Here is a 20,625-nt window from a genome sequence, read left to right as displayed (position 1 = left end):
ACAATGATGTTTTTAAAGGCCTACAATCACTGCCAGACTTTAAAAGTCCTGATCCACAGCACAGGAGAATTATCACAATGGCAGATTCAGATTCACATTCCCCACTATTCTTTTGTTTTGTTTTGCTCTGCTTGCTTTTCCTATAGGCAGGATTTTCTTATACCATTAAAACTCACTGAGCACTTGAGGATGACTTTGAATTATGATTCTTCTGTCTCTACCCCTGGGCATTGGGATTATACACACTCATCATTATATTTTGATTTATATAATGCTGGAGGTAGAACCAAGGCTTCATGGATGCTTGAAAAGCACAATGCTAACATAACCCCAGCCCCTTTCTCTCATCTTTTTTTCTTAAATATTTTATTTATTTATTTATTTATTTATTTATTTATTTATTTATTTACATCCCAAATGTGGTCCACCTCCCATCACTCTTATGGTACACTCACCCTCCATATTCTAGCATTTATGGTAAATGACTCCAGCGTTTGAACTCTCAGCACCTATCCAGTTTACCAACCCCCTTTCTGACCCTCTGTAGGCTGCTGCTCATTGGAAACCTAGGGCCATTCTTGCTCTCAATTGTGCTACTTGGGGAGGGAAAGAGTGACTAGATGAATGATTGATGAAGGAACTTCCCTAATAGCGATGCTAATAACATGCCTCTGTCTACGCATTCTAAAGTCTCCTCCAACTTCCCTGTGAATGAGCTGCTATTCATCTGTCAAGGTATCTGGAACACTGGGCTGGGGATACATCTCAAGATTACCCTCATGCAGGCAGAGCAGGTTAGGAAAACAGGTTCCAGTGTCAGAGAACAAGAGGCAAATGTTATTAAAATTATATTTAGAATGCTTATTTATACTTAGTGCCTGAAGTGCCAGTGAGTTTTTCCCCAAGTGCTTTTAGATCTGGCATGTGAGAGCAAGAATCAGTTACCCAAGCAAGAGGTGCAAACTGAGACAGCTGATGAATGTCAAAGCAGTCTACTGGGTTTGAGTAAAATGTAATTTATGTAAGGTGACCAAGTTCATGAAGCCCTCTAAATTTCTCTTTATTATTGCAAATTAAGCTAAAACATATATTCCACATTCATTTCATAATGTTAGTCAAAGAAAGAAGAAGAAATAGAATAGTCTTAGTGTCTGGCAGACTAGCACACAGGAGGACTGTGGAATTCTGGTTCAAAGAACACATAGAACTGATCTAGCTGAATCCCTCACCACCACAAGTAGTTCCGCTCTACTCAATTCTTTTCATTTCATTTGTTTGGGTAACTCTATGATACGCTGTTACAACTGCTTCAGAAGTTCCTTCTCTTCGAGAATAAACTCTTAATAAAAGTATCAATGGTCTGAGTTTTAAATAATGAAACAATCATAACATTCCATATACCAGATTTTAAGACACTGGAAGAGACTTAGGTAAGCAGAAATTTGTATTTTTAAGAAGTTTTACAAACAACATTGAAGTCCAAATGTCCGTTCATGGTTTGAGAAACAATACTATAAGTCCTTCATGAGTAACAATTAGCCCACAGGTCTTTTCCAGAGAAAACTTTCATGAGAAATGTCATCTGTAGTGCATTTAAGTTTCCCATGTAAGAGAAACCATGTAGTTCTTAGTTCTTAAATGAGCACCACACATGGTAGACACAGTAGATATAGATGTCATATCTCTAGATCTTAAAATTGGTTATAATTATATTTTTTTCAAGTTAGTGATTTTGGCTCTTTCCTTGATAACATTTTTTATTTTATAATGTTTGGTTATCTGTTCTTAAATGAGGGCATTTTTTCTTATTATGAGAGTACTTATAGGTATGAAATTTTGACTTTTGGTTTTGATATGGCAGGCTAGTACTTTCTAAGGCCCCAATGTCTTTTTTAAGAGTGATATCATACACTTGGTCTATAATGACTTATTCTCTATAAAAATCTGCTAGGCCACATTGTTCACATTGCACATTCTCACACAGAACAGATTTATTGTGGAAGAGCTTCTTGACTGGTTTATGAAAGTCATGTAAAAACAGTATGATAGGTAATTGGGCTGGGTCAGGAAATACTGTTTTAACAAGTATTAGAATTTGATCACTTCTCCCGATCTTTAAAGAAACTCATATAAGAGTCCAACCACTGTGACTACTGAACTACCTCACCAGCTCCAGTTGATTTCTTACGACCTTACCCATGTTTGGCTCTGGGAAAATTAACAGGAATTTATTGTTATTTTTAATGTTCTGTGGCACACTTTTTGAAAATGAAAATGAAACAGAGTTGTACATTACAAAGTCACACTTTATTCTATGTTAATTATACCTCTGTATATCTGACATAAAAGGAATAATATGCCAAAGAAAGCATCCCACAGGTTACTCAAGCCCCACTTACTAAATCAAAGCTGTCAACTTACATTTCATTTTTATTTCTTTTTTAACATTTTTACTGGATATTTATTTATTTACATTTTAAATGTTCTCCTCTTTCCTGGTTTCCCTTATTTTTATTGAGATAGTTTCTTATAGTCCTGCTTCATACAGGCCTCAAGGGCTGAGGACAATGTTACATTGGGGACCCACTCTGTTGCGTTTCCTGAGTGCCCTCCCACCACATCTAGTCTGTGCTGGGCTGGGACCTGAACTCAGGGCTTCAGGCTTGCCACCCAAGCGCTCTGTCAACTGAGCTATGTTTCCAGCTGATTGATCAGAGTCCTTTTACTTATATATATATCACCCTTGTTCTCTCATACGATCCTCCTCATAACTCAGCTACATCTTTCTCATTGCTCTGTCATGCAATTTTAATAGTTATTATGTAAACTTTATATTGATTTTGTCATTAGGTAAATGGACAATGGGGGAATAAAATCTTTTTCGAACCAAATATAAATAACTAAAAATTTTACCATATTCCACTGAAATGCACTTGAGCTTTAATTTTCTCACCAGGAAAGGGCATTCCTTTTATCCTCCTTGGCAACTCATCTCACTTGGCATCTATAACATTAATAACTCTTTATTTTGATTTTGGCTCAATTTTTATCTATATAAAAGCTAAGATTTCCAAAGATGTTGCAGTTATGATGCTGTGGACACTGGCACTTCAAGGTAAATGCCAGTTTACTTGATTCTACGAAGTGTCCAGAGTCAGCTCATTCTAAATAAACTTGCTTTGTAACAAATGGACCGAGAAGCTGAGAAGGAAAAATGAAGAAATTTTCTTTTTCTGCAAAAAAAAAATGCTAAATGTGTAACTATTTTGGAAGGACTTGACTATCTTCCTTTTTTTAAATTGGATATTTTTTATTTAAATTTCAAATGTTATTCCGTTTCCTGGTTTCCCAGACATAAGCCCCCATCCCATCCCTCCTCCCCTTCTTCTATAAGGGTGTTTCCCTCTACAACCACCCCCTTTCATGCCCCCCGACATTCCCCTACACTGGTTCCCACCAGCCTTGGCAGGACCAAGGGCTTCTCCTTCTACTGGTGCCCACAAGGCCATCCTCTGCTACATATCCATCTGAAGCCATGGGTCTGTCTATGTGTACTCTATGGGTAGTAGTGGTTTAGTACCTGGGAGCTCTGGTTGGTTGGCATTGTTGCTCTTATGGGGTTGCAAGCCCCTTCAGCTCTTTCAATCCTTTCTCAAATTTCTTCAACTGGGACCCTGTTCTCAGTTCAACGGTTTGCTGCTAGCATTCCCATCTATATTTGTCAGGCTCTGGCTGTGCCTCTCAGGAGACAGCTATATCAGGCTCCTGTCAGCATGCACTTCTTGGCTTCATCAATGTTATCTATTGTTGGTGGCTGTATATATGGGCTACATACCCAGGTGGGGCAGGCTCTGAATGGCCATTCTTTTAGTCTTGCTCCAAACTTTGTCCCATGTCCCTTCCTATGAATATTTTTGTTCCTCCTTTTAAGAAGGAGTGAAGCATCCTCACATTGGTCACCCTTCTTCTTGAGCTTCAAGTGGTCTGTTGATTGTATCTTGTGTAATTCGAGCTTTTAGGCTAGTATCCATTTATCAGTGAGGACATACCATGTGTGTTTTTCTGTGATTGGGTTACTTCACTCAGGATGATATTTTCTAGTTCATTCCATGAATTTCATCAATATCATGAAGTCATTGTTTTTGATATCTGAGTAGTACTCCATTGTGTAGATGTACCACATTTTCTGTATCCATTCCTCTGTTAAAGGGCATCTGTTTTCTTTCTAGTTTCTGGTTATTGTAAATAAGGCTGCTGTGAACATAGTGGAGCATGTGTCTTTGTTGTATGTTGGAGCATCTTTTGGGTATATGCCCAGAAGAGGTATAGCTGGGTCCTCAGGTAATGCATTGTCCAATTTTCTGAGGAACCTCGAGACCGACTTCCAGTGTGGTTACCAACTTGCGATCCCACCAACAATGGAGGAGTGTTCCTCTTTCTCCACATCCTTGCCAGCATCTGTTGTCACCTGAGTTTTTGATCTTAGCCATTCTGACTGGTGTGAGGTGGAATCCCAGGGTTGTTTTGATTTTCATTTCCCTGGTGACTAGGGATATTGAGCATTTCTTTAGGTGCTTCTCAGCCATTCAATATTCCTCAACTGAAAATTCTTTTTTTTTGCTCTGTACCCCATTATTAATAGTTATTTGTCTCTCTGGAGTCTAACTTCTTGAGGTCTTTGTATATTTTGGATATTAGCTCTCTATCAGATGCAGGATTGGTAAAGATCTTTTCCCAGTCTGTTGTTTGCTGTTTTGTCCTAATGATAGTGTCCTTTGCCTTACAGAAACTTTGGAGTTTTATGAGGTCCCATTTGTTGATTCTTGATCTTAGAGCATAAGCCATTGGTGTTCTCTTCAGGAAATTTTCCCCAGTGCCCATGTGATCGAGGCTCTTCCCCACTTTTTCTTTTATTAGTTTGAATGTATATGGTTATATGTGGAGGTCCTTGATCCACTTGGACTTAAGCTTTGTACAGGGTGATAAGAATGGGTCAATTTTCATTCTTCTACATGCTGACCTCCCATTGAACCAGCACCATTTGTTGAAAATGCTATCTTTTTTCCCCACTGGATAGTTTTAGCTCCTTTGTCAAAGATCAAATGACCATAGGTGTGTGGGTTCATTTCTGGGTCTTCAATTCTATTTCACTGATCTACCTGCCTGTCTCTGTACCAGTACCATACAGTTTTTTTTTAAATCACTATTGCTCTGTAATACTGCTTGAGGTAAGGTGAAGTTCTTTTATTGTTGAGGATAGTTTTCACTATCCTGGGTTTTTGTTATTCCAAATGTATTTGTAAATTGCTCTTTCAGACTCTATGAAGAATTGAGTTGGAATTTTGATGGGGATTGTATTGAATCTGTAGATTGCTTTTGGCAAAATGGCTATTTTTACTGTATCAATCCTGCCAATCCATACGCATGGGAGGTCTTTCCATCTTCTGAGATCTTCAATTTCTTTTTTTTTTTTTTTCGGAGCTGGGGACCGAACCCAGGGCCTTGCGCTTCCTAGGCAAGTGCTCTACCACTGAGCTAAATCCCCAACCCCCAATTTCTTTCTTCAGAGACTTGAAGTTCTGGTCATATGAATCTTTCCCTTGCTTGGTTAGAGTCACACTGAGGTATTTTATGTCATTTGGTACTGTTGTGAAGAGTGTTAATTCCCTAATTTCTTTTTCAGCCTGTTAATCCTTTGAGTAGAGGAAAGCTACTGATTTGTTTGAGTTAAATTTATACCCAGCCACTTTGCTGAAGCTGTTTATCAGCTTTAGTAGTTCTCTGGTGGAACTTTTGGGGTCACTTAAGTATATTACCATATCATCTGCAAATAGTTATATTTTGACTTCTTCCTTTCCAGTTTGTATCCCTTTGACCTCTTTTTGTTGTCTGCTTGCTCTGGCTAGAACTTTGAGTACTATATTAAATAAGAAGGGAGAGAGTGGGCAGCCATGTCTAGTCCCTGATTTTAGTGGGATTGCTTCCAAGTTTCTCTTCATTTAAGTTTGATGTTGGCTACTGGTTTGCTGTATATGGCTTTTACTATGTTTAGGTTTGGGCCTTGAATTCCTGATCTTTCCAAGACTTTTATCAGGAAGGGGTGTTGAATTTTGTCAAATGCTTTCTCAGCATCTGATGAAATGATCATGTGGTTTTATTTCCTTTGAGTTTGTTTATATAGTGGAGTACATTGATAGATTTCTGTATATTGAACCATCCCTGCATCCCTGGGATGAACCTACTTGATCATGATGGATGATTGTTTTGATGTGTTTTGGATTCGGTTTGCCAGAATTTTATTGTGTATTTTTGCGTCGATATTCATAAGAGAAATTGATCTGAAGTTCTCCTTCTTTGTTGGTTCTTTGCATGGTTTAGGTATAAGTGTAATTGTGGCTTCATAGAAGGAATTGATAGTGCTCTGTCTGTTTCCATTTTGTGGAATAGTTTGGACAGTATTGGTATGAGGTCTTCTATGAAGGTCTGATAGAATTCTGCATTAAACCCATCTGGTCTTGGGCTCTTTTTGGTTGAGAGACTTTTAATAACTGCTTCTATTTCTTTAGGAGTTATGGGACTGTTTAGATGGTTTATCTGTTCCTGATTTAACTTTGGTACCTGGTATTTGTCTAGAAAATTGTCCATTTCATCCAGATTTTCCAGTTTTGTTGAATATAGGCTTTTGCAGTAGGATCTGATGATTTTTTAAAATTTTCTCAGATTTTCTTCTTAGGTCTCCCTTTTTATTTCTGATTTTCTTAATTTGGATATACTTTCTATGCCCTCTGGTTAGTCTAGCTAAGAGTTTATCTATCTTGTTGATTTTCTTAAAGAACCAGCTCTTGGTTTTGTTGATTCTTTTTATAGTTCTTTTTGTTTCTACCTGGTTGATTTCAGCCCTGAGTTTGATTATTTCCTACCTTCTACTCCCCTCTTGGGTGCGTTTGTTTCATTTTGTTCTAGAGCTCTTAGAGGTGCTGTCAAGCTGCTTATATGTGCTCTTTTCTATTTCTTTTTGGAGGCACTCAGAGCTATGAGTTTTCCTCTTAACACTCCTTTCATTGTGTCCCATAAGTTTGGGTATGTTGTGCCTTCATTTTCATTAAATTGACCATATAATTGGTCACAAAACAGGCCTCAACAGACAAAGGAAGATTGAAATAATCCCATGTATCCTATCAGATCACCAGGGACTGAGGCTGGTCTTCAATAACAACAAAACGACAGAAAGCCCACATATACATGGAAGTTGAACAATACTCTACTCAATGATAACTTTGTCAAGGAAGAAATAAAGAAATTAAAGATTATCTTCCTTTTAAAAAATAGCATAGAACACAATGCCATGAATCTGGCCATAATTACTTTTTAATTAATGTATTTTTAAAAAGATTTATTTATTTATTTATTTATTGATTGATTGATGATTGATTGTATATGAGTACACCTTTGCTGACTTCAGACACATCAGAAAAGGGCATCAGATCCTATTACAGATGGTTGTGAGCCAAGTGGTTACTGGGAATTTAACTCAGGACCTCTGGAAGTGCAGCCAGTGCTCTCAGTCTCTCAAGCCCTTGAACAACTTTCTTAAGAAAGGTACACAGCCTTGTGTTTAAGTTTGTTTGGGTTCCAAAAAGCAGTTTAGTTCTAAGTTTTAAGGCTTCTGCACAGTATTGTGATGATAAAACCTATAATGGATAATTCTTCAGGAAAACTTTCTGAAATGGCAATTCTTTGATAGAGTCATGGTGATCATAATGATTGTTGCTGGTTACAGAAATTAATTCATTGAATTATACAGGCTAATGGTAACTCTATAATAAAATCTCATAACTGGTGGGTTTTGAAATTTCCTCTGAATTTCCTGTTTGTAACATCCTACTTTCTTATAGGCTTCCTGAAGTTATTTAACTGTATGACTATTTTAAAATATCAAAATTCTACGGAGCATTTCAAGACCAAGACAAAAAAAATGGGGCTGGGGATTTAGCTCAGTGGTAGAGCGCTTACCTAGGAAGCGCAAGGCCCTGGGTTCGGTCCCCAGCTCCGAAAAAAAAAGAACCAAAAAAAAAAAAAATGCCTTATGAATCCCTGCTTTTATAGTGTAACAAGTATCTCTGGCTGCAATAAGTACTTCCATCAACATGCCTTTATTTGCCGTGTTTTGACCTGTGCTTTTAGTGTAACAAGTGGGAGTCAAATCTTAAACTGTGAAGCAAATGGGAATAAAGAAGTAATTTGTTTGTTCATAGAAAAGATTTTCGTGTCCACCCGGCAAGTGGTGCATTTGACTCCTCTGTTTCACAGCTGGTATTTCATTCCTATAAAAGCCTGGTGCTGCCTCAGGAGTTCTGGAAGAAAGTCCTAAAGGAAGGGAATACAAGACTATTGGCATAGAATTTCTCAGCCCGTGTGAAGTAAGAATGTATCGTAAAGGCCAATTTCCTAATTACTACAAAGGCCTGTGTTTAACTCTGCTGGGCTGTGTGTGGGGAGGTGCATGTGGAGATCAGAGATAGATGTCAAGTGTCTTTCTTGGTCACTCTGCATCCTGTATATTGAGTCAGGGCTTCTAATTCAAGTGTAGAGCTTGCTGATGCAGCTACTCGAGCCAGCTACCTTGTTCCAGGGATCCTCTATTTTTGCCTCTAAAGGGCTGGGATTATCACATTTACGTGGGTACTAGGGAGTTGAACTACAGTACGATTATGTGACAAGCACTTTACTCATTGAGCCATCTCCTCAGTCCCTATTTTGTGTCTTATTTAACACATTTTATCTCTATCTATATATCTGCATCTTTATGATAAAGATATCTATCTACCTATCTGATATATATGTATGTGTATGATTATTTTATATATATACATATATTATATTATATTATATTATATTATATTATATTATATTATATGGAGGGCAAAATAAGGCTTTTTGGAAGATACAGTGGGATATTAGATACATACAATTTAGGCCACTGATTTTAGATCAAGGCTTTGAAAGACAGAGTTGGTCCTTGTTTTTGACTATTTTTATGACACTACTTTTATGACATTTTAATAAAGATATATTTAATAAAAATAAATATCTGTTATCCTGGTTTTTGTGGACTTAGTTGCTTAATAAGTTTTTTGAAGACTATGAAAAATATTAATTATAAGGTTGATGGTAATAACAGAAATAGGAGTCTTTGGACCTGATGGGAGCATAGAACAGGATGCTCTCCCAGGCAGAGGATTAGAAAAAGGCTTGCTGATTTGTTGAGTATGCAACTCCTTCTACCTAAGGGTACTATTTCCTTTAGAAAATAATAATCTGTTAGGTGACTGCAGGTAGGACTGAATATTAGTACCTCTCCCTCTTGGAAGATGAGCTTATACAGGACACAAATTACATAACAGTCAGTGTGCAAAAGGGTTTCATAGCTTTAAAAAGTATTGATTTTAAAAATATTATTAGTATATTTATTTCTTCAAGTGGACTCCAGTTGCATTTGTGATAATTTGTTTCCTTTTGTTCTTAACTTTTCTTCGGGGGATAGCATTATGTCTTACTGTGGAAACTGAAAATACTCATCGGATAGTTTAGTAAATGAAAAACCAATATAAAAACATTATATTATTTTGAGTAGTGAGAATCAGAGTTGGCTCACTGGATTCTACAGCTCCCAACCTACACTCTATTCTCTTTCATTACCTCAAGGAACTACTTTATAGTCTGTACCTTCATCTGTGTTATTTGTAGTTTATTAGGGTATAAGAGACTTTGAGAACATAGAAAAACTATAAAATAATTGCTGTTTTCCTCACTCTTCCTTCCCCTCTTCCACTCTTCCCCTCTCTCTCTCTCTCTCTCTCTCTCTCTCTCTCTCTCTCTCTCTCTCTCTTTCTCTCTTCCTCTCCTGGCTTGACACGATAAAAAAAATAATTGCTGTTTTTCCTACATGCTAGCTTATCTTATTACAATATACTGGCCTTGACCATTACCATGTGATTTTAGTGAATATAATAGTGGGTGAGGAAGGTTTAAGATATTTTGTGGAGAATTACTACTGAAGAAATATCTTAAAACTTTTTCATAGGAAAAATAATATATCAACCCCATTTCGGAAGATACACTCAAGTGTCATTTTAGCATTGAAGTGATAAATGAATTCCATTGTAACACATGATTTTATCTCCATAAAACAGAGCATGCAGGTAGTCAAAACTGTCCTGTTTTGTAGAAATCTACTTGATTTCATGCAAGCCCCTTGAGCTGCCCTCAGAGAGGAAGGGCAGTGGTGTTTCCAGAGGTGCTCTACCTCCCATGAAAGAATAAATACTACAGGAAGAGGGATAAGCATAGGATAATAATCAAAAGCTTTCAGCAATTATCACAATTATGAGCATTTTAGTCTTATCCCCGAGATTAGAAACACAGAAATTGCTAACATCATATCTATGCAATATTATATGGAGGCCTTAGGCAACATTTTTCTTTAGAAGAAGAAATAGAAATGCCATTTTCACCGGGAATATAATTAAATATGTAGACAATCCAAAACACTTTATAAACTAAAAGTTTGCTGGGTACAAGTGCAATTTGTAAACATTAATCATTTTCACATTCTATCTACAAATGATTAGAAAATTAAATCACATTTATAATGATTAAAAAATAAAAGCAAAAAATAAGTCTAATGAAAGATGAATAAGACCTTTACAATGAAAATTAAAAATCACTACTGAGATAAAGAACACATATAAGTGTATAATACACAGTGGAAATTAAATATTGTTAAACATGTATTATACCTAATTGATAACTAAAATTGAAATAACAATATAAACACGATTATATGTGAATTAATAAATTATTCCTAAAAGTTAAAAAATTAGTATTATAAAACAATCTTGAAAAAGGACCAAAAATTTGGAGAAACTACAATGTCAACAATATTTATGAATCTATATTAATTAAAACAGTGCAACCTGAATACATAGTGTTCATTCTGTTTTGAATAGAAGATACCCCTACCCCTTGCATGTACACACATGCATACACCACACAGTGAAGTCCACTGATTAATAGCAAAAGTTCTACTTCTGGGTAGTGAAGGAAAGTGTAATATCTACATAAATATCACTTATCATTTGGATAGCTAAATAATTTCTTCATCATATTATACATAGAATAAATTCCAAATGTAAGTTAAATGTGAAATATAAAACAGTAGGATTCTATAAGATAGCATTAAAATAGCTTCATGATCATAGTGGGTAAGAATTTTCTTTATACAATGAGGCATAGGCATGCTAATAAAATAAAAGATTGTCAAACAGAAATACATTAGAACTAGCACTGACTTTAAAAGTAAATAGAAAGCCACAGAGAAAATGCAAGATATTTAGTAGCATTTCAATGTAGCCAAAGACTGTCTAACACAACACACACACACCTATGAATAAGAAATAAAGAGAAGTTGGTGACCCAATCACGATGAAGAAAAGAATTAAACATCTTATAAAATAAGGTAAATGTAGTACATATAGAACTCTTCAAAATCATCAGACATTAGAGATGTACAATCCAAGTTAATTCTACAGTGAGATGATACTGTATCTACTTCAAAATGACTATAATTTTTAATATTAAGGGCCATAATATTGAATATCAGGAAGTATATGAAAGGAATGAACCCTCCTGAAGTCCCACAGCTCCTGCTGGGAACCCAGTGGACTAGGGAACCCTTCGCAACCCCAAAACCCCACCTGCTGAATACCACTCCCCTTCTGCCTGATCCTTTCTGCTGGGACAGACTGCTAGCTAGTCTGCTCCCCAGAAGACACCATATCCTGAGGCATACCAGAAGAACCACTGCAAACAGAGCATTTGATACCACATCTTGAGGCATCTGAGGAGATCTGCTGCACACAGGGCATCTGACACCACAGCTGAAGACATCCCAGGATATCCACTGCATACAGGACACCACAACTTGGTACATCATCACAACCTAGTTCTCTCACCACAGCAAGCTTTGAATATACCAACACATCTGAAAACCAGGAAGCTGACTTAAAATCCTATCTCATGAAGACAATAGAGTCCATTAAGGAGGATATAAATAAATCCCTTAAAGAAATAGAGGAAAACACAATTAAACAGGTAAAGGAATTGCATAAAGCGGTCCAAGACCTAAAAGTAGAACTAGAAACACTAAAGAAAACCCAAATGGAGGCAAAGCTGGAAATGGAAATCCTAGGAAAGAGGTCAAGAATTACAGATATATGTATCACCAACAGAATAAAAGAGATATAAGAGAGACTCTCAGATTCCTTAGAAGAGATTGACACAACTGTCAAAAAATTCAAAACATAAAAAACTCCTAACCCAAAACAACCAGAAAATCCAGGACACAATCAATGAAAAGACCAAATCTAAGAGTAATTGGAATAGAGGAGAAAGAACATTCCCAGCTCAAAGGACCTGAAAACATCTTCAACAAAGTCATACAAGAAAACTTCCCCAACCTAAAGAAAGAGATGTCCATAAAAGTACAAGAATCCTATGGAACATAAAACAAATGGGACAAGAAAAGAACATCCTCTCATCACATAATAATCAAATCAGTAAACACACAGAACAAAGAAAGAATATTAAAAGCTGCCAGGGAAAAGGGCCAAGTAATGTACAAAGGTAGATATATCAGAATTACACCAGACTTCTCAACAGAGACTATGAAGGCCAGAAGAGCCTGATCAGAGGTCATACAGATTCTAAGAGAACAGAAATAACAGCCCAGGTTATTATACACAGCAAAACTCTCAATCAACATAGATGGAGAAATCAAAACATTCCAGGACAAAACCAAATTCAAACAGTATCTATCTACCAATCCAGCCCTACAGAGGATCCTGGGAGAAAAACTCCAACACAACAAAGGTACCTACCCCAAAGAAAAGACAAGATATTAAGCACCTCACATCAAAGTCAAAAGGAGGGAACCACAAGCACATAAAGCCACAAAAACAAATAATACAGGAACCAACAGTCATCTGTCTTTAATATGTCTTAATATTAATGGACTCCACTCATTTATAAAAAGACAGACTGAATACACAAACAAGTTCCAGTTTTGACTGCAGACAGGAAACAAACCTCAATAACAAAGACAGACACTTCCTCAGCGTAAAAGGTTGGAAAAATGTCTTCTAAGCAAATGGTCCCAAGAAACAAGTTGGAATTACCATCCTAATATCCAATAAAAGAGACTTTGAACCAAAACTTATCAAGCATGATGAAGAAGACACTTTGTATTCATCAAAGGGAAAACCCATCAAGAGAAAGTCTTAATTGTGAACTTCTATTCTCCAAATGCAAGGATACTCACATTCATAAAAGAAACTATACTAAAATTCAAAATACACATTGAATCCCACACAATATTAGGAGATTTCAACACCCTACTCTCACTGATAGACAGGTTATTGAAGCAAAAACTAAGCAGAGACACAGTGAAACTAATAGACATTATGAATCAAATGAATTTAACAGATATCTACAGAACATTTCACTATAAAACAAAAGAATGTACCTTCTCAGCACCTCATGGTAACTTTTCTAAAATCTACCATATAATTGGTCACAAAAAAACTCTCAACTGATACAAGAAGATTGAAATAATCCCATATAACCTATCAGAACACCATGACCTAAGGCCGGCCACATACATGTGGAAACTGAACAACTCTCTACTCAATAATAATTTGGTCAGGAAAAAAATTAAGAAAGAAATTAAAGACTTACTGAAATTTAATGAAAATGTTGACACATCGTACGCAAATTTATGAGACACAATGGAAGCAGTGCTAAAAGGAAAATTGATAGTACTATGTGCTCTGGTAAAGAAACTGGAGAGTTCTTACACTAGCAACTTAATAGCACACCTGAGAGTTCTAGAACAAAAGGAAGCAAACTCACCCAAGAGGAGTAGAAGGCAGGAAATAGTTAAACTCAGGGCAGAAATCAACCAAATAGAAACAAAGAAAACAATACAAAGAATCACCAAAAACAAAAACTGGTTCTTTGAGAGATTCAACAAGATAGATAAACCCCTAGTCAAACTGACTAAAGGGCCCAGAGGCAGTATCCAAATTCACAAGATCAGAAATGAAAAGGGAGACATAACAATAGAAATAGAGGAAATTCAAAAACTCATCAGATCCTACTATAAAAGCCTATGCTCTACAAAACTGGAAAACCTAGATGAAATGGATGGTTTTCTAGACAGATACCACGTACTAAAGTTAAATCAAGAGCAAGTAAACTATCTAAACAGTCCCATATCTCATAAGGAAATAGAAGAAACCCTTAAACATCTCCCAATTAAAAAAAAAAGCCCAGGGTCAGATGGACTTAGTTCAGAATTCTACCAGACCTTCAAAGAAGACCTGATAACACTATTCCTCAAACTATTCCATAAAATAGAAACCAAAGGAACATTACCTAATTCATCCTATAAAGCCACAATTACTCTAATACCTAAACCATACAAGGACCCAACCAAAAAAGAGAACTTCAGACCAATCTCCCTTATGAATATAGTCGCAAAAATACTCAATAAAATTCTTGCAAACTGAATCCAGGAACACATCAAAACCATCTTTCACCATAATCAAATAGGCTTTATCCCTGGGATGCAAGGTTGGTTCAATATACGAAAATCCATCAATGTAATCTACTATATAAACAAACTCAAAGATAAAAGTTACATGATCATCTCCTTAGATGCAGAAAAAGCATTTGAGAAAATACAACATCCCTTCATGTTAAAAGTATTGGAGAGATCAAGAATTCAAGGCTAATACCTAAACATAATGATAAAAGCAATTTACTACAAACCAACAGCCAATATCAAATTAAATGGAGAAATACTTGTAGCAATCACACTTAAATCAGGAAAAGACAAGGATGCTCACTTTCCCCATATCTGTTCAATATAGTACTTGAAGTGCTAGCTAGAACAATAAGAAAACAAAAGGAGATCAAAAAGATACAGATTGGCAAAGAAGAAATAAAGGTTTCACTATTTGCAGATGATATAATAGTATACATTAGCAAACCCTGAAATTCTACTAGAGAACTTCTCCAGCTGATAGACAACTACAGCAATGTGGCCGAATATAAAATTAACTCAAATAAATCAGTAGCTTTTCTTTATACAAGTGATAAACTGGATGAGAAAGAAATTAGGGAAAGATCTCCCTTCACAATAGTCACAAATAATATAAAATATCTTGTGGTAACTCTAACCAAACAAGTAAAAGGTCTGTATGACAATAACTTCAAGTCTTTCAAAAAAGCGATCAAAGAAGATCTCAGAAAATGGAGAGATCTTCCATGCTCATGGTTTGGCAGAATTAACATAGCAAAAATGGCCATCCTACCAAAGGCAATCTATAGATCCAATGCAATCCCCATCAAAATCCCAACATTTTTCTTCAAGGACATGGACAAAGCAATTCTCAAATTCATCTGAAAATGCCAAAAATGCAGAATAGCAAAAACAATTAACAGTAAAAGAATGGCTAGGAGAATCACCATTCGTGATCTAAATCTACTATAGGAAAATAGTGATAAAAACTGCATGGTATTGGTACAGAGGCAGACAGGTTGATCAATGGAATAAAACTGAAGACCCAGAAATAATACCGCACAAGTTACACACACTTGATCTTTGACAAAGAAGCCAAAACATATAATGGAAAAAGAAAAGCATCATCAATAAATGGTGCTGGTCTAATCAGCTGTCTTTATGCAGGAAAAAATGAAAATAGTTCCATATTTGTCACCTTGCACAAATCTCAAGTCTATGTGGATCAAGGACCTCAACATAAAACCAGATACACTGAATCTAATAGAAGAGAAAGTGGGAAAGAGCCTTGAACTCATTGGCACAAGGGGAAATTTCTGAAACAGAATTCCAATGGCTTACACTCTAAGATGAAGAATTGATAAATGGGACCTCATGAAACTGGAAAGCCTCTATAATGAAAAGGATATAGTCAATAAGACAAATTGGCAACCTACAGATTGGGAAGAAAATCTTCACTAACCCCACATCTAATAGAGGGCTAATATCCAAAATATATAAGAAAACTCAAGAAGCTAACCACAAAAAAACCAAACAACCCAATCAAAAGATGGGTCATAGAACTAAAGCAAAAATTCACAACAAAGGAATCTCGAATGGCTGAGAAGCACCTAAAGAAATGTTCAAAGTCCTTAGTGATCAGAGAAATGCAAATCAAACTACCCTGAGATTCTACTTTACACATATCAGAATGGCTAAGATCATAACCTTAGGTGACAACACATGTTGGCAAGGATGTGGAGAAAGAGGAACACTCCTCTATTGCTGTTCAGATTGCAAACTGGTATAACCATTCTGGAAATCAATTTGGAGGTTCCTCAGAAAATTGGAACTAGATTTGCCTTAAGACCCAGCAATACTTAGTCTTAGGAATATACCTTAAAGATGCCCTGACTTTGCCACAGGGGCACATTTCCATATGTTCATAGCAGCCTTATTTGTGATAGCCAGAAGCTGGAAACAACCCAGATGTCCCATGACAGAAGAATGGATACAGAAAATGTGGTTCATTTACACAATGGAATACTACTCAGCTATTAAGAATGAAGACATCCTGATTTTTGCAGGAAAATGGATGGAACTAGAAAATATCATCCTGAGTGAGGTAACTCAGACCCAAAAGGACATGCATGATATATACATACTCTTATGTGGATATTAGTCCCCCGTCAAAAAGTAAAGTACTGAATACCCAAGATACAGTCCACAGACCTCATAAAGGTCAAGAATGTGAAGGACCAAAGTGAGGATGCCTCAGTCCCACTTGGGAAGGAGAAGAAAGCAACCACAAGTGGAGGAGGGAGGGATCTGGGAGGGAATGGGGAGGAGTGGGGAGGAGGAGGGGAACATGATCTGGTTGCCTGTATATGAGGTACATTCTTCAAGCCCGGATGCCTCATCTGGCCTCAGTGGGAGGAGAAGTACCTACCCTTGCAGAGACTTGAAGTGCCAGGGTGGGAGGATACCCAGGATCCCCCACTAGCTCAGAGGAGAAGGAGAGGGTAATGGAGGAAGGAATTTGGGATGGGGGAAGTGAGCAAGATGTTATGTGAAAAAGTAAATTAAAAAATGTTTTAAAAGGGAAAAAGGATATCAAAAGAATCATAAGGAAGTACTTTAAAAACCTTACTCCTCCAATTTGGAAAATTTAAATGAATTATATAATTTTTTGACATATGACAATTACCAAAGTTAAATCAATATCAGATTGCCAATTTAAACAGACCTATATTCCCCTAGTGAAGTAGAAGCAATGTTTAAAAGTCTACAAGCCCCAATCCAAGAAAAAAATCTCAAAGTGGAATTCTATGATACTTTTCAAGCCAAATTAATGCCAATACTCCTCAAATTATTCCACAAAGAGAAACAGAAAGAACATTGCCCAATTTGTTCCACGAGCTCACAGTCACTCAGATACACAAACCACATAAAGATCCAACAAAGGAGGCAAATTACAGATCAATTTTCCTGCTGAATTTAGATGAAAATATCTTCAATAAAGTACTTCCAAACTGAACCCAGAAATGCTGGGTACCCTGGAGTTGGCCTAACCTCACTGCCTTGACAGGCATGTGTCATAGGTTCTGTAGGTTAGAGTGCATGGTTCCTGGGGCATGATGTGCCTTCTAGTCCCTGATGCACTCCCCTCAAGGCAGTGAAGTGTTCATGCTGTTCTGTGTTTCTCTGTATATTCCCTTTGCAGTCAAGGAAGCATGGAAACTTGATATGGCAATTGGTCATAGACATTAATCTTGTGTACCCTATATAATTTTCAAACATCATTGTATACTGGAAACTACAATTGAATTGATCCTGGCAATTGCCATCATATTCTATTTCTGATAAATGTATTAAGAGTCTGATTGCTCCAATAAAATTGGCACAGCCTCAGTCCTGCTGAGGCCTCTCCATCTGGTTGAATTTAATTCCTTGTGACCATATCTGGTAACATTGACCTGATCAGTAAATATAGGTACTTATATAGTCATATAACAAAAAGATCATGTACTATGACCAAGTAAGCTTTATCTTAGAAAGATGGTTCAACATATGTAAGTGATAAATAATGCAATCCACATATTAAGAAGCTGGAATTAAAAAATGCACAATTATCTTACTAAATACAGAAAATACCTTTTATAAAATGCAATACCCCTTCATAATAAAAGTATTGGAGAGATTAGGGATACAAGAGCCATACCTCAACATAACAAAGGCAAGCAAACAGTACAAAAACCTACAGTTAACATTGACTTAAATGGATAGAAATTCAATTCAATTTCACTAAAATTAGGAACAAGTTAAGGTATTTATTCTCTCAATTTCTATTCAATATAGTACTTGAAGTCTTAGCTAGAGCAGTAAGACAATTGAAGCAGATCAAGGAGATACAAATTGTAAAGGAAGAATGCAAAGTATCCCTATTTGCAGATGATTGATAGTATACATATTTATTTCCATGTACAAAATTCAACTTCCAAAACCTCAATATAAGGCTAGATACAGTGAACCAATAGGAGATAAAGTAGGGAATAGTCTTGAGCTCTTAGGGACAGGAAAATATTTTCTGAAGAGAACATCAATAGAACAGAGGTCTAAGAACAACCAATAAATGGGACCTCATGAAACTGAAAAGCTGGTTTTTTTTGTTTTTTTTTTTTGTTTTTTTTTATTAACTTGAGTATTTCTTATATACATTTCAAGTGTTATTCCCTTTCCCGGTTTCCGGGCAAACATCCCCCTCCCCCCTCCCCTTCCTTATGGGTGTTCCCCTCCCAACCCTCCCCCCATTGCCGCCCCATAGTCTAGTTCACTGGGGGTTCAGTCTTAGCAGGACCCAGGGCTTCCCCTTCCACTGGTGCTCTTACTAGGATATTCATTGCTACCTATGGGGTCAGAGTCCAGGGTCAGTCCATGTATAGTCTTTAGGTAGTGGCTTAGTCCCTGGAAGCTCTGGTTGCTTGGCATTGTTGTACTTTTGGGGTCTCGAGCCCCTTCAAGCTCTTCCAGTTCTTTCTCTGATTCCTTCAATAGGGGACCTATTCTCAGTTCAGTGGTTTGCTGCTGGCATTCGCCTCTGTATTTGCTGTATTCTGGCTGTGTCTCTCAGGAGCGATCTACATCCGGCTCCTGTCGGTCTGCACTTCTTTGCTTCATCCATCTTGTCTAATTGGGTGGCTGTATATGTATGGGACACATGTGGGGCAGGCTCTGAATGGGTGTTCCTTCAGTCTCTGTTTTAATCTTTGCCTCTCCCTTCCCTGCCAAGGGTATTCTTTTTCCTCATTTAAAGAAGGAGTGAAGCATTCACATTTTGATCATCCGTCTTGAGTTTCGTTTGTTCTAGGGATCTAGGGTAATTCAAGCATTTGGGCTAATAGCCACTTATCAATGAGTGCATACCATGTATGTCTTTCTGTGATTGGGTTAGCTCACTCAGGATGATATTTTCCAGTTCCAACCATTTGCCTACGAATTTCATAAACTCGTTGTTTTTGATAGCTGAGTAATATTCCATTGTGTAGATGTACCACATTTTCTGTATCCATTCCTCTGTTGAAGGGCATCTGGGTTCTTTCCAGCTTCTGGCTATTATAAATAAGGCTGCGATGAACATAGTGGAGCACGTGTCTCTTTTATATGTTGAGGCATCTTTTGGGTATATGCCCAAGAGAGGTATAGCTGGATCCTCAGGCAGTTCAATGTCCAATTTTCTGAGGAACCTCCAGACTGATTTCCAGAATGGTTTTACCAGTCTGCAATCCCACCAACAAACCAACAATGGAGGAGTGTTCCTCTTTCTCCACATCCTCGCCAGCATCTGCTGTCACCTGAGTTTTTGATCTTAGCCATTCTCACTGGTGTGAGGTGAAATCTCAGGGTTGTTTTGATTTGTATTTCCCTTATGACTAAAGATGTTGAACATTTTTTTAGGTGTTTCTCAGCCATTCGGCATTCCTCAGCTGTGAATTCTTTGTTTAGCTCTGAACCCCTTTTTTTAATAGGGTTATTTGTTTCCCTGCGGTCTAACTTCTTGAGTTCTTTGTATATTTTGGATATAAGGCCTCTATCTGTTGTAGGATTGGTAAAGATCTTTTCCCAATCTGTTGGTTGCCGTTTTGTCCTAACCACAGTGTCCTTTGCCTTACAGAAGCTTTGCAGTTTTATGAGATCCCATTTGTCGATTCTTGATCTTAGAGCATAAGCCATTGGTGTTTTGTTCAGGAAATTTTTTCCAGTGCCCATGTGTTCCAGATGCTTCCCTAGTTTTCCTTCTATTAGTTTGAGTGTGTCTGGTTTGATGTGGAGGTCCTTGATCCACTTGGACTTAAGCTTTGTACAGGGTGATAAGGATGGATTGATCTGCATTCTTCTACATGTTGCCCTCCAGTTGAACCAGCACCATTTGCTGAAAATGCTATCTTTTTTCCATTGGATGGTTTTGGCTCCTTTGTCAAAAATCAAGTGACCATAGGTGTGTGGGT

General features: G+C 37.0%; 1 protein-coding gene across 8 annotated transcripts in view; it reads right to left on the bottom strand.

The window, feature by feature from the left end:
- The window catches only part of Stxbp5l (syntaxin binding protein 5L), a 328,953-nt gene that overhangs the window by 51,885 nt on the left and 256,443 nt on the right, over positions 1-20,625 (bottom strand). Inside the window, exon 22 of one of the 8 annotated variants that reach the window (XM_087575825.1) lies at positions 8,275-8,367. The exons of the other annotated variants lie outside the window; for them this stretch is intronic. Coding sequence (XP_087431951.1) covers positions 8,275-8,367 — 93 coding nt within the window. The remainder of the gene's footprint in view (positions 1-8,274; positions 8,368-20,625) is intronic. 8 annotated transcript variants of the gene reach the window in all.

This window comes from Rattus norvegicus, chromosome 11 (genome assembly GCF_021556685.1).
Source record: "Rattus norvegicus strain SHRSP/BbbUtx chromosome 11, alternate assembly SHRSP_T2T, whole genome shotgun sequence".
In the NCBI taxonomy this organism is placed as follows: Eukaryota; Metazoa; Chordata; class Mammalia; order Rodentia; family Muridae; genus Rattus; species Rattus norvegicus.
The sequence above is the reverse complement of the archived record's forward strand: the minus strand, read 5'-3'. Positions and strand labels throughout refer to the sequence as shown.